Below are 13862 nucleotides of genomic sequence, written 5' to 3' on the forward strand. Positions count from 1 at the left end.
GTAAAAATGAAAGAAGTGATGATAATAATTCCTCTACAAACTGAAGAATATCTTATGGAATAAACTGTCCTGCTGGAGGAAACTCAAAAAGAAGTCATTATTTTTTATAATTTTAATAGGGCACTTTTTTTTCTCACGCATTACCAAGAATCCAAATGCCACTTTATCAAAATCCTATTGTACACATTAATGCTTCTGATTTGGATAGCCTACATTATGAGCTTTTTATCAAGCACCACCCACAGGCAAAATATGGCCCCACTACTTTAAAGCTCATTGTGGGACTGGCTCTAGTAATTCTGCACTAAGGCTGAATTTCAGGAAAGAGACTTCAGATACAGTATTAGGGGACCACTAAGGTCTATATAAAAACATCCAAAAAGCAGCATGTCATAGGACCTTTAAAGTTTCAGGTATGGCTCTTTGGATAACTTTATTTAGATATGACTTGTCTTCTGAAGCTTTAAATTATCAGCCAATCAGCCAGTCAGTCTCTTCGTGAAACTTGATCATGTGTTTTCTTTTTGGTCTCATATGAAGACAAATTGTAACCATAGACAGTACATAAGAAGGTTGTAACGCTAGATAGGCTATAAAGCACAAAGATGTAGCTAGCTAGGCCTATCTATCTAGCTAAACAGACAAACTTGAAAGTCAAAAACGTCTTTGACGCGGCCCACCTTGACCACCGACCCGAGGACCGGGTATGCTTGATTTAGCTAGTGGACAGCACCGGGTGGGTGGAGCTTGAATTATGAGTCCTGTTCGTCTCATGGATGTAAGACCGTATATGGTCCTGTTTCAAAACTTTGTGTTAGCAAATGTCGGACTCCTGTTTTTATTCCAAAATGACTCTAAAATGCTGCAAGACCTCAACATTGTAATTAGTGGTAATTAAGTTGCAACTGCTTCAATGGAAACCACAGATCACACAAACTAATTCCTCTGCTAAAATGATGCAGACTGCACACAGTTTCCATTTTTGTAATGTGCCCTACAGCCTACATAGTTGTGTTATTGCCAGCAGTTCTTATGCTATTCTTCCTTTCTCCATCTTTGCAAACACACACATGCAATCTGATCCCAGTATAAATTAACCATAGGTCTATGTGTTCTCCAAGTGAGATGAAAAATGTGCACAATGGGATTAATCCATCAAATGATTTGTAAAATACATTTTGAAGCAAAACATTTGACTCGGCAGGGGTTAACCATCCCTAAACATTACAAAAAGCATCAAAGTTGAAGGAGGCAGTTCTCAAACTTGGTACAATGTGGCCAGAAATGTATGCAGACAGCTCAAGGTTGGATTTGCAATTCAGTGTGAGCTAAAGTGCATGTAAGCCTGGTGTCACAATTTCACTGCACAATGAATAGAGCAGGTGTCAAGTCTGAAAATTTTGTTTAAAGCTCTGAATTTATTTTTCAGTTGGACACAAATTGAGATATAGTTATAGTTTATAGGTAGAGCTGTAACAATTCCAAATTTTGCTGTACAATTAATTGTCTCAGAAATAATTGCGATTAACAGTATAATTGTCTATTTGTCAAATTTAAAAACATTAATGTACTTATCACTTTTTCAAACATCTTTTGGTTATATCACTGTCATGTGACCCAGATGATGTAGTAACACAAGTTCACAGCCTATGAAGTAAACCACACCTCTTAATTATCATAAAACAGGTTTTCTAACTCTATCCCCCCTTATCATTTTTGTTGCTATGAACGTGTATAGGGTCAAGTGCCAATAACTTACAATTGAAATATAAAAAAAATATATAGTCCGAACAATAATCACTTAAATAATTACAATTTGGCATATCAAATCAACAATTACCTGTCATACACCTGAAGACCTTAGCTAATGTTAGCAATTAATTGTGGATAAACAAAGAAACTGCGATTATGTAAAAAAAAAATTGACACTTAGACAATTATGTAATAATTGTTACAGGCCTAAATAGGTACAAAAGACTAATACACATAAAAACAAGGAAAACACCAAATAGAAAAACATAAAAGAACAATATTTAATTGTTTCTAGGTAAATAGTATGGTACAATGTTTATTAAGAAAATGTTGGATGGAGTAAATCTGCTTCAATCCTAAAGAGAAGCTGATCTAATGAAAATCTCAGAGTCCCAGGGCATCTTTCTGCACACTGAACCCCAACAGAGCATTTGCAGCTTCCACACACTCTATCACACATGGGGCTGAAAGAAAACACAAAACAAGTGAGTGCAGCAGAGTAAATGTGAGTAAACAGCTGATTTTAAACAGCACACACTGTTAAAAACAACAGATAAACACTTATGATTCTGGTTATTACCATTCTGGGCACGGAGCCATGACACCGCCTTCATAGCCAGAAGCTCCCACTCTTCCTGAGCATCCATCTTGAAACCATGAAGCCAGATCAGAGCCAGAATGGTGGCCCATACTTCCTGGTTCACCTAATTCACCAAATAAATAAAACAATTAAAAAAACAAAAACAAGAGACAGCAAAAAGGAAAAATCTAACTTCCCAACAACATAATAATAAAATAAGACACTTAAATACTTCCACATATACAATTATTTATTCAATACTTTATGTTATTATATTTGACAATAACCCACCGATGCAGGCTTGGGCTTTTCCACCTCCCTGCTGGTCTTTCCCAGTGCATCAGCCAGAGCTGGATCCAGCACCCAGCAGCCAGACGCCTTCTGGAGGGAGACCAACTGCAGCAAAGGGTCTCTGGGTGGCTGCTTGGGCAAAAGGCTTTCTAAGGGTTATCAAAGTGCAAAAACAATTATCATCTTTGTGAATTTGTATACTAAGTTACTGCAGCTCAACATATTTGAGTGAATTACTACACAACAGAGGACAACACAGAAATGTGGGTTAGTGCTATCCAGGTTAGCATGCCAATTCATGTCTTAAAATTGTATTGTTGCTCCCTATGTGGAATCTGGCTGTATTCACCTTGATTGTTAGATGGTTGTTTATTGAATATTAAACATTCTTAAATGTTTTTCTTGCATAAATTAGGTTTATAGTGCCAATATAACTAAAACATGGCATGTCTGACTAACAAATTAAATAAATAAGTTACTATATTTTTTCTGTCTTTGAATGTGATAATTTTGCAGATAATTAATAAAGAACCAGACAGGAGCAAAAACAAAAAAAAAAAAAAAGTCTACAGTCCTGCTAGCAGCTGTGTGAGGCTGTACTAACTGTATTTGTTTAACATGCACACAATGATAATGTTAACATGCTGATGTACTAAGCCATAAACGCTAAGGACTGTAAGGACTAAGCTGAGGCTTTATTTAGTTTAGTTTTGCAGGTATTTGATCATTAATCAAAGTACTGGACATATAAAAAGTTTGACTGGATAAAAAGGCACTGGATGAAAAAAAGTGTAAGTACACCTGAAATGTCTTGACTTTTTTTTTATTTGAGGGATCACAAACATGATTGCTGCATACACCACCATTAATCATCTCCTATTTATCAATGTTAAAGATGGACCAGGTCAGCACTTTAGTTGAAGGGCCGTAAACATGAAGAAGTAATGTTTAGTTAATCATGATAACAACACTGCAATTCAGCTTTTATAGCCTGTCACTTTAACTATAGATTTATCTATGAAGAAGACATGAACATCATTAATAAATCAGAACTCATGATGATTGGAATACCTTAATGGATGCATTAATTAACATATTCTTCCTGCATTAAGTCATGCATGATATATTATTAATCCCTGTACATTACTGATACTTGAAGTACTACATGCATGAATTCATGCTTTTTCATGCATCACGTCATGCATGTATTCATGATAATTCATGTACTATTATAAAGTGTTACTGGGTTTTGTTTTAATCACATCCATTAACTCTATCTATAGAAATACACAGATGTGTGTTACACTGCCATTCAGCTTTTTACTTACTACCAAGAAGATAGGATGAATAAGAGTGCAGCATAGCCATCATAGGCATACCAGTAGGACAGGACTGAACAGACCTACCCATGATACCACAGTCCACCATCCCTTAGAGATTTATAATAAAAAAAAGAAAAAGAGTATGAGGTCAAGACATGAGACTTAGTAACAAAAACTCTAAACAAAACCACTGGTTTCTGAGCTTTTTACCATGACTCACAACAAGCAGTTAAAAAAATATTCAGGTCTTTCAAATATTCAAAATATCTCAAAAGTACATGGGAACATGTGTACAGATGTGCAAACACGCTGTGAGTAAAGAACAAATGCTAGCTCTCAACTCCAAATCAAATTCAACTGATTTGCAAATGATCAATGATTTTTTTTTTATGTTAAAGCAGTACATCATCATGTGTCTCTACACTATTATTCATAGTCAGCTACAGTATAGTATCTCCTTAGTAGAGGGTCATCTTTTTTGTGTGGAAATACTCACTGGGTGTTGGAACATTCAGCCATTAGGCATTACTGTTTATGGGCTTTATGTTGTTGTGAATAAAGCAACTTTAAAAATGCATCTGCAGTATACTATATTTTGAGTACATTTTGTGATTTCAGTATCATTTTGCCAACCCACTCTTTTAATTCTTAATATATTTAATGTTATGCCACCAGTCATCATATATTCTTATTTATCAAATGTTAAAGATGAGGATATTTATGAATCTTACTTTTTACTAACTTCTACACCTGAAATGTCTTGACAATTTCTTTTTTTTTGGATGAGTCACAAAGATGTTTGCTGCATATGCCACCATTAATCATCTCCTATTTATCAATGTTAAAGACGGACCAGGTCAGCACTTTATTTGAAGGGCCGTAAACATGAAGAAGTAATGTTTAGTTAATCATGATAACAACACTACAATACAGTTTTTTTAGCTTGTCACTTTAACTATACATTTATCTACGAATCATCTATGAAGATTAATTCATGCTTTTTCATTCATGACGTCATGCATGTATTTATGATAATTAATGTACTATTATAATAAAGTGTTACTGGGTTTTGTTTAATCACATCCATTAACTATATCTATAGAAATACACAGATGTGTGTTACACTGCCATTCATCTTTTTACTTAATATTCTTACCAGGAGAATAGGATGGAGAAGAGTGTGCCATAGCCTTCGTAGGCATACCAGGAGGACGGGACCGATTAAACCTACCCATACTACAGGCCATCATCCCTTAGAGATTTCAAAAGAAAAAGAAAAAAAGAATATGAGGTCAGGACAAGAGACTTAGTAATACAAAATCTATACAAAACCACTGGTTTCTGAGCTTTTTACAATGACTCACAACAAGCAGTTAAAAAAATATTCAGGTCTTTCAAATATTCAAAATATCTCAAAAGTACATGGAAACATGTGTACAGATGTCCAAACACACTGTGAACAAATAACAAATGCTAGCTCTCAACTCCAAATCAAATTCAACTGATTTGTAGATTTGCAAATGATCAATAATTTTTTTTTTATGTTAAAGCAGTACATCATCATGTGTCTGTACACTATTATTCATAGTCAGCTACAGTATAGTATCTCTTTAGTAGATGGTAAAACAATTTTGTGTAAATACTCACTCGGTGCTGGAACATTTCTGACCACCAGAGGTCCTTGAAGCACCTTGCCGTCTCCTTTGTTGACGGCAATGAAGGCAGTGAAGGCACTGCTCACTCCTGACGGGACACTGAGCTCCACCACCTTTTTCTTCACTCCTTCCTCTTGCTCTCCTCCGCTCTCTCTCCCCTCCATCTCCAGGGAGCGAATCAGAGTCCGAGCAGCCAACCTGTGGACCGTTAATCTGCATACAGAAGAGAGATGTAATATACACAGAGATTTGCCATATTAAAGTAATAGTACAAATTTTTCCATAGATCCGTTATCTATACCAGCATATCACGTTTAGGATCCCAGAGAGATGGAGCCTAACCCAGCACACACTGGGTGAGAAGCAGGATGCAGCCAGGGCAATGCTATCATGTACAGGAAACCAATCACACCTACAGCCAATCTTAAGAAGCCATATAATCTGCATGTCAGTGAGTGAAAACAAGAGCACCCAGAGAAAACTCCACACAGAAGGCCTCAGCCAGAGCCGGCCCGAGGCATAAGCGAACTAAGCGGCTGCTTGGGGCCCCCTGGCCCCTGGCCACCGAGTGTTGTTTTTCCCTCTTAACATTCGCCGACGGTCCCATCTGGGCTCCCGTAGTTCAGAATGGGCCCAGCCCTCCCCCCGCACGTTTGCGATAGTGATACACAAACAACATGGCAGCGACAGCGGCTAACATTAGTTATTTTCTTAACTAGCTACTCGTTTCATTACTTACTTAACCGTAATATCCGCCAAAATGACCGGCAGCTCATTGTGCTCTGTACCCGGCTCAAAGTCACCTATTTTCGGATTACTGAACTACCGCCTACCTGACGGAGCACCATGGAGCACCGGACCCGGTGTTGAGGAACTATGTTGCGGCTCAACACATCTACTAGCTAAAAGCCACTGATACGACCGAGCTGTGATGGAGGTCTGTAGCGGCTTAAACAACTAGCAATCGCAGCTCTGTAGCACGGAGCTCCTCTTCAATGTTTGTTTTTACCGCTAGTTACTACAATGGAGCTTGCTACAGGTATGCTACACTCATGAGACCATGTCATGTTAATGTACATTACTCAGCAACAGGTGAAAATAGGGGCAAGGTTGCGCGACTAAAGTTAAAATGAATTGAACTTTTACTAAGGAACGAGAAGTGAATTACCTGTATGTGTGAAAACAGCTTTATCTCACGCATTCATTTAGTGTTGTGGAATATATATAGCATTATTATATAATTTGTTGAATATATAGCATAATATCATTTTGTCACTCTTTCACAGAGGGTGCCCCCCAATACAATGATAGGGAAAACACTCAAACCAATATTTACATAAAATTGGCATGAATAATCATAAAGGTTATGCCCTGTGTGTGTGTGTGTGTGTGTGTGTGTGTGTGTGTGTGTGTGTGTGTGTGTGTGTGTGTGTGTGTGTGTGTGTGTGTGTGTGTGTGTGTGTGTGTGTGTGTTGTTATTTATTTTTCATCTGCAGAGCACCCCCAGACCCCCCCTCACCGTTTGCATCCACTTTTGCACAAATAGAGTAGGGGGGAGGGTCCTTATGCATCTGTGCCCAAGGGGACAGTAGTTCATAAACCTCACTGTATTCATTTATAATGTAACAGTATAGTGTGACATTTGTGTCAATAATAGTCCAGCACAGGTGACTACGCGTGGTGGGAGCGGGGGCCCCCAAATCAAATTCTGCTTAGGGCCCCCAAAAGGCTTGGGCCGGTGCTGGCCTCAGCTAAACTAAAAGCCTGTCAGCCAGGTCAGTAGTGAAAACCAGCTCCATATATGTATTCTGACAAAAGTTCGGTTATCCAAGTATTCAGAGATTTAAGGTTAACATAGACACTTTGATTCCTAGAGAAATACTTAAAGTAACCTGTGGACCCCATTTTAAGTTGGTCGTGGCATCTGACATTTTGGTTAAAGTGTGCAGCAGCACAAAGAACAAAATCGTGTCATGTTGGTTTTATTTTTTTGATCTAAATAGATACATTAAACGTAACATTTGTAAGGTTAGGATCCAATGTATAGCAGTGCTGTGTGAGCAAAACCTTCTTTACCCAGTGTCCTCTGCAGGTTTGAGACTGAAGTGGAGCTGGTTCTGAGAGGGATGACCTGCCAGGCTGTATTTCACCATCACACAGCCCTCCGCTGCCTCTGAACTCTGAGAAAGTGATCACAGTGTTGGAAAACTCTTACTATCATAATTACATACAAATCACTGCCATTCAAATGTTTCAAACCTGACATCTATCCAAAGAAGTATTTCACTATGAGATGGTGCTGCTCTTACCTGTCCAGTGAGCTGGGCATAAACCAGTGACCTTTGACCCTGGAAAAGTGCTGTGATTGGTGGAGAGAGAGCAGTAACAGACACTCCCTTTGGCAAATCCCACTCGACTGAGATGTCTATCACAGCTGGTTGCAGAGCAAAACGCAGCGACTGCATCACCTGATGATGAGTATGTACACTGTGGTTTTAAGTTACTGGGCAATGATTTCTGAGTATAAATGTCCCTTTGCATTGTTAAATTTGACAGCTTTATTGTGTTTAATGTCATTCTTACTTTGGGTTGCATCCTGTCAGTATCTGTGATGAACTGAGCGTGACCTCCTCCTTCCTTGGCCAACCCGTTGATAAGAGCAGAGCTGGCCCCTTCCCCAATCCCAAAAGAGAAACACCTACAATACAGTAGTTTTCTTTAAAGTGACTATATGTAACTTTTAAATTTTTATGAAGGTCTGTCATTTTTCATACAATGGTCTGGGCTTTTAACAGATGGAGACAATTACGGTATTGGAAATTATTCACCTCAAATTGGCCTTCAGGTATGTAATATGTCTATTTCATTGATAAAATAACTCTACAATGTGCAATGTGGTTTTACTTCAGTAGCCTAGATTAAATTACGCCCCCCTTCCATTTAGCACAGACATTTTATTCCTTTTAGTCCATGTTTGTCTTGACCTACTATTTTCTGTTCCTTTGTCCCCCTGTCACATTACTTGTGTAAAGCGTCCGTGGGTTTCATTAAATGCGCTATATTAATCTAAGTTATTATTACGTTGGTTGCTACAACAATCTCTTATTGCTTTTGCAATGACAGTGATACCCGGTTTAGCTCACAAAACATCCAAAGTAGGCTAAGTTAGCTTATGCAACAATGTAAATGAATGATTTTCTGTTTGAGCAAAACACAAATCACAACTACATGACCTCCCTGTAATGCTAACTCAGTAATATACAGTGGACAATACAGCACCGTAAAGAAAAGATGTTTACGACAGCACGTGTGGTAAAAACACTACCTCATTTTTCCAAAGCGATCACTAGAATCAACACAAACTAAAAGTTACATATAGCCACTTTAAATACATAAAGCATTAGAACATGAGACATAATGTGGGAATTGTGTGGGTGTTTTTTTGTGATTAATGTGTTTGAGGTTTTACCTGTGGGAACCTGAATTCTTCCTCACCAGATTTATCACTTCTTTGGTGTTGCACACCTCTCCGTCAGTAAAGACAAATAGCTAGGGAGAAGAGTTTACATATCACTAAGTTACATGTGTTCAGTAACACAATTGGTTTTATTGGTAAAGTGTAAAGATCAAGGTGTGGTAAAAGTGAACCTGAAACATAGAACAGACAGTATGAGTCAGTAGTTCTGACTGAATGGCATGGTTTTGTGTGTGTGTGTGTGTGTGTGTGTGTGTGTGTGTGTGTGTGTGTGTGTGTGTGTGTGTGTGTGTGTGTGTGTGTGTGTGTGTGTGTGTGTGTGTGTGTGTGTGTGTTACTTGTCTAGGTTGACTGGGAATGCAGGGCTGGCTGTAAATGTGTTTGAGGGGCTCAAGGATCTCTGTTCCTCCCAGATTAGCTTGCATCTCTTCAACTTTTTTCAGAGCCTCTTCCATGGTCTTCTGGCTGTACTCCACACTCTCACTGCCACCACACACAATAAATCTACAAGTATTAACACCTAAAACAGGAATGAATTTGATGGACTGAGTGTCATGAGCGAGTTGCTTACGGGAAGATGTGTTCATAGCTGGACCCAAAACTGTAGATGTTGAAATAGCAGCCTATGGGTAAGCTCTTTAACAGGAGCAGCAGAGTTTCCTTAAGGGAAGAGAGAAAAGATGATGAAGGCCACTGTGTCAGAGGGACACTGTGAATGATTTAATGACAGAACTAACACATAATGAATACCCTGGCACTCTTTATACGGGACCCTGCCATACTGCCAGATCTATCCAGTAAGAACACAAACTCTCCACATGAGGCCACTAAAGACATCACAGCCTGGGGGAACTCAGGGTACAGGCTCAGCATCACCACTGGATCACCCATCAGAGAGCCTGAAACACAGAGGAGAGACAGAAAAATGACCATAGATTGGTCTATTAATTATTTATTCCAACATATGTAACGTATCCGTTGGAAGATAAAAATAATAAACAGTCTCACCAGGCTTGGCAGAGGTCTGTCCTGTCTCCACCACAGCAGTGGGCTGGTGGGCATCTTTGTAATAAATCAGCAGTTCAACATCTCTGTCAAACTTGTGTCCTGCAGCCAATTTGACCTGTAGTTCACAAAACACACTCATAAATACAAAATAAAGTAATAATTCTTGCTTTCAATATTGAGGAATAATCACACAGCAGACACATCAGCCCTCTACCTACCGTAGCCTGGGTTTGCTCTGTGTTGAAGTACTGGAGAGCGTCCAGGGGACAGTTGGACTCTACTTTAGAGACTGGATGAGGAGAGGACACTCGGGCAGAGAAAGACAGACTGTAGGGCACCATAGAGGCTGGAACAGAGGTCATCTGAACGTTGCCACCTCCACTACCTCCACTCCCTGTGAACAAGTTAGAAATACTGTAATCTGGAGCCTTGGTAGCCGAGTGGTTCGGTACAGAGCATGTCACATAACCCCAAGGTTCGATTCCAGACAGGGACCTCTCTCCCCATGTTTTACTGTCAAACTGTCTACAGTCGAAAGAAAAAAAATACCTATACTAAATAATAGCTAAACTAATACAACACTTAGGGTCTACAGCCATGCGTGCTGCTTTGTGAGCAGTACAGTGGTTCTTTAAGATGAATCCTAATGGTAGCATGCTAAAATACTAATAATGACAATGCTAACATGCTGACAGTTTAGTAATGTTTACCATTTTAAAGATCTTAGTGCAGTGGGTTAGCATGCCAACATTTACTAACTAACACAAAGTACAGCTGAGGCTGAGGGAAATGCCATTCTCTGAGAAGGTTAGTTTTCGGTTAGGTTTGTTTGTCAGCAGGATTACGGAAAAACTACTGGCCCAATTTTCATGAAACAGATCCGAATCATGGGGATTTTTTTTTTACTTTTGTGGCCTTGGTGGAGGTCTGCGCTCTCCAAGTGCCCTTCTAGTTGTTCTAGTATTATTTGGTCATAAACCATAAACCATTACAAACTAATGAAGAAAGTTTCACCTGCTGGTGGTGCTCGAGGAAAAAATGATGGATCACCAAAGACATTCAGTTTCATCTTCTGGGCACCATGGATATCAGTACCAATTCATGGATGGCAATTCATCCAATAGTTTTGAAGACATTTCACTTAAAGCCAAAAATGTCAGCCTGCTGGTATAGTCTGAGGGGGACATGAATGTCTGTTCAAAATGTCCGACCGACTGACTGACAATTCATTTCCTCGAGCCACGCCTTTGGTAAGGCTATAAATATAAAAATTCAGCCATTCATCTCCATTTCAGACAAAGCCCAATGGATGTTTGTATGAAAACAATGGGAGTCAGTGTGAACGCACTATTTTCATCTCCAAACTCTTTCAAGCCACTGAAGTTAACAGAAATGCAATGAATGAGTGTTAGATGTTTTTTAAAGCAGCTCTTGCTGGGCAGGTGCTCTGTTGTAATAAGGTGTGTGACTGTTGCAATAAAGCCTTTACATGGGCAGGTGTGATGTGCACTAAGCTGAAAAAGTGTGGGCTGCCTGGGTTTCCTACCCTGAGGTTGGTAGCGAGGGTTGAGCACAGCAGGCAGACAAAATCTCAGCCCTTCATCAGCCTGCACAGCCAGCTCAGTGACGTACTCCAGCCTGATGGAGGCGCTCTCTCCTGGACGCAGACTGCCCACACTCAGAGAGAATATATCTGGACTCTGATCACTCTCCTCCAACAGGAAGGCCTGCTGACCAGAGCTCAAAGCATCATCATACTCCTCACGAGCCTGGAGAACAGACGACACATGCGAGTAAAATTTACTGTGTTTGCTCTGTTTTAGGGCTTATAGATAGTCTTTATAAAATTATAATACTCCAGCTCACCTTCTGTTTCTCCTTCACCTCAGCTACAATCTCTGTCTGTCCAATCTTAGCACTGAAGTGACAGACAGCAGCATCTCCAGGCAGAGGGAAGACAAAAACAGCCTCCAGTGGTTTGTCCTCCTTGTTCTCATAGTTCAGAGTGGAGACCACTGTAGCCACATGGTCCCTCACCTCCAGCTCCACCTCCACGCTCTTCAGAGGAACTGACCAAGAAACAGAAGGAAACACAATGAAACACAGACTGTAAAAACTTATTTGTGTAACGTGTGTGACAGTATTTACAAATGGTTTATGATACAAATTACAGTCCCTGAATGACTAGATTTTATATTTCCCTTTTAGCATAAATGTGTAAATAGTATATTAATTTTTTTGAAAAGGTCCCATGGCATGAACATTTCACTTTATTAGTTTTTTTAACATTAATATGCGTTCCCCCATCCTGTCTATGGTCCCCCAGTGGCTAGAAATGGTGATAAGTGTAAACCGAGCCCTGGGTATCCTGCTCTGCCTTTGAGAAAATGAAAGCTCAGATGGGCCGATCCCCTTTCTCTGCTTTGCCCGCCCAGAAAATTTGGCCCACCCATGAGAGAGAGAGAGAGAGACATCATGGCTTTCAAATGAGCAAAGTGGCAGTTGGTCAAGGCCACACCCCCTCCCTCCTCAATAGCTACAGACATAGAAATGGCACATACTAAGGAAAGCTCATTGTGGGACTGACTCTAGTGGCTGTAATTTTGCACCAAGGCTGAATTTTGGGAAAGAGACTTCAGATACAGTATTAGGGGACCACTAAGGCCTATATAAAAGCATCCAAAGAGCACCATGTCATGGGACCTTTACAATGTTTGAAAAAGCCCCTTTCTGCCACTGTGAAGCCCACACACACTTTTGCATCAGCACATAGAAGCCAATATATTCACACCCACAATCTATCCACGTACAGAAATCTTTAAAAAAAAATAAAAAAACTTTTGCGTGACTAAAACATAATGTAGCCTAATAGGTAATCATAATAATAATTATAATAATAATAATATTTTAACAGCTCTGTACCTGCTTCCTTATTGGAAGTGAGCAGACCACAGCAGTTCATCATCATGCCTGGTTAACAGGTTACACTTTCAGTAGTTATTGCTGTAAAAACAATTGTAAAGTTCGATTAAACTCCAGCAAGCAAAGCAACCATTGTTCATGTTATAATGAAATCTAATATGTATTAATTTCCTAAAATCATCCTTTAATACAAAAAGATTGTTCATACGTTGAGTTATGCTTTCCAAATTAGCTGATGATATTAATCACAGGAGCTCAGTAGAATTAAGGAATCACACTTCATTAGGTCAAATGTAACCTACATTTTAACTTACAAACAGTAGGTTATTAGCAAAGAGGTTATAATAATGTATTATAGGTTATAATTTATTATAACCTCTTAGCTATGACTCATTAGTATTTGGGTGTGAATAAATGATGCAGACTAATGGCTTATCCTGGAAATGTATCCGTTGATCCAGACTACAGTTTAAATAAGCGTTTCGATAGCCTCCGTATGCCGGTGCTGAATGCCACACAGGTGTACGCCTGGACGACAGGAAAAAAAAAATATGAAAGGCTTTAAAAAGCCCATAGCCTACTGTTGGAGTTGCATACACCTGTTTAACACCGGGTTTGACACAATAAGCATCCTAAAGGTTATACTTCATATAGTCTACTGTTTTAAATCTATATTCCAATCATGAAAACAGTACAAGGTGCCTACCTTTGCGGGAAAAAAGTGCACTCTGAGCAGGAAGCTTCCGGAGAGGGAAATCCAACGCAAAGGGTTTCTGGTTGGGGATATGCTGTCGATCCAAAGCCACGCCTACAGGTTACGCCTCTAGGCAAGACCTGCCCTGTTTTCTCATTTTGTT

General features: G+C 39.4%; 1 protein-coding gene across 2 annotated transcripts; it reads right to left on the reverse strand.

Moving 5' to 3' along the window:
• Nucleotides 1-2009: 2009 nt before the first annotated feature.
• On the reverse strand, nt 2010-13858 carry LOC120573840 (von Willebrand factor A domain-containing protein 5A-like). Of its 2 annotated transcripts, XM_039823706.1 has the most exons (19): nt 13712-13835; nt 13006-13086; nt 11950-12152; nt 11630-11852; nt 10302-10477; nt 10084-10198; nt 9826-9974; nt 9647-9735; nt 9414-9558; nt 9070-9149; nt 8184-8298; nt 7910-8068; nt 7677-7780; nt 5593-5813; nt 5102-5197; nt 3952-4053; nt 2624-2772; nt 2333-2456; nt 2010-2216 (listed from the first exon to the last, which is right to left on the reverse strand). In XM_039823706.1, exons 2-19 carry the CDS (start codon nt 13049-13051, stop codon nt 2137-2139), a joined length of 2376 nt encoding a protein of 791 aa, XP_039679640.1. In that variant the 5' UTR covers nt 13052-13086; nt 13712-13835; the 3' UTR covers nt 2010-2136. The 2 variants fall into 2 exon arrangements, with proteins under 2 accessions (XP_039679640.1, XP_039679647.1); XM_039823713.1 differs by lacking the exon at nt 3952-4053 and having other exon boundaries at nt 13712-13858.
• Nucleotides 13859-13862: the final 4 nt, after the last annotated feature.

Source organism: Perca fluviatilis, chromosome 2 (genome assembly GCF_010015445.1).
Source record: "Perca fluviatilis chromosome 2, GENO_Pfluv_1.0, whole genome shotgun sequence".
In the NCBI taxonomy this organism is placed as follows: Eukaryota; Metazoa; Chordata; class Actinopteri; order Perciformes; family Percidae; genus Perca; species Perca fluviatilis.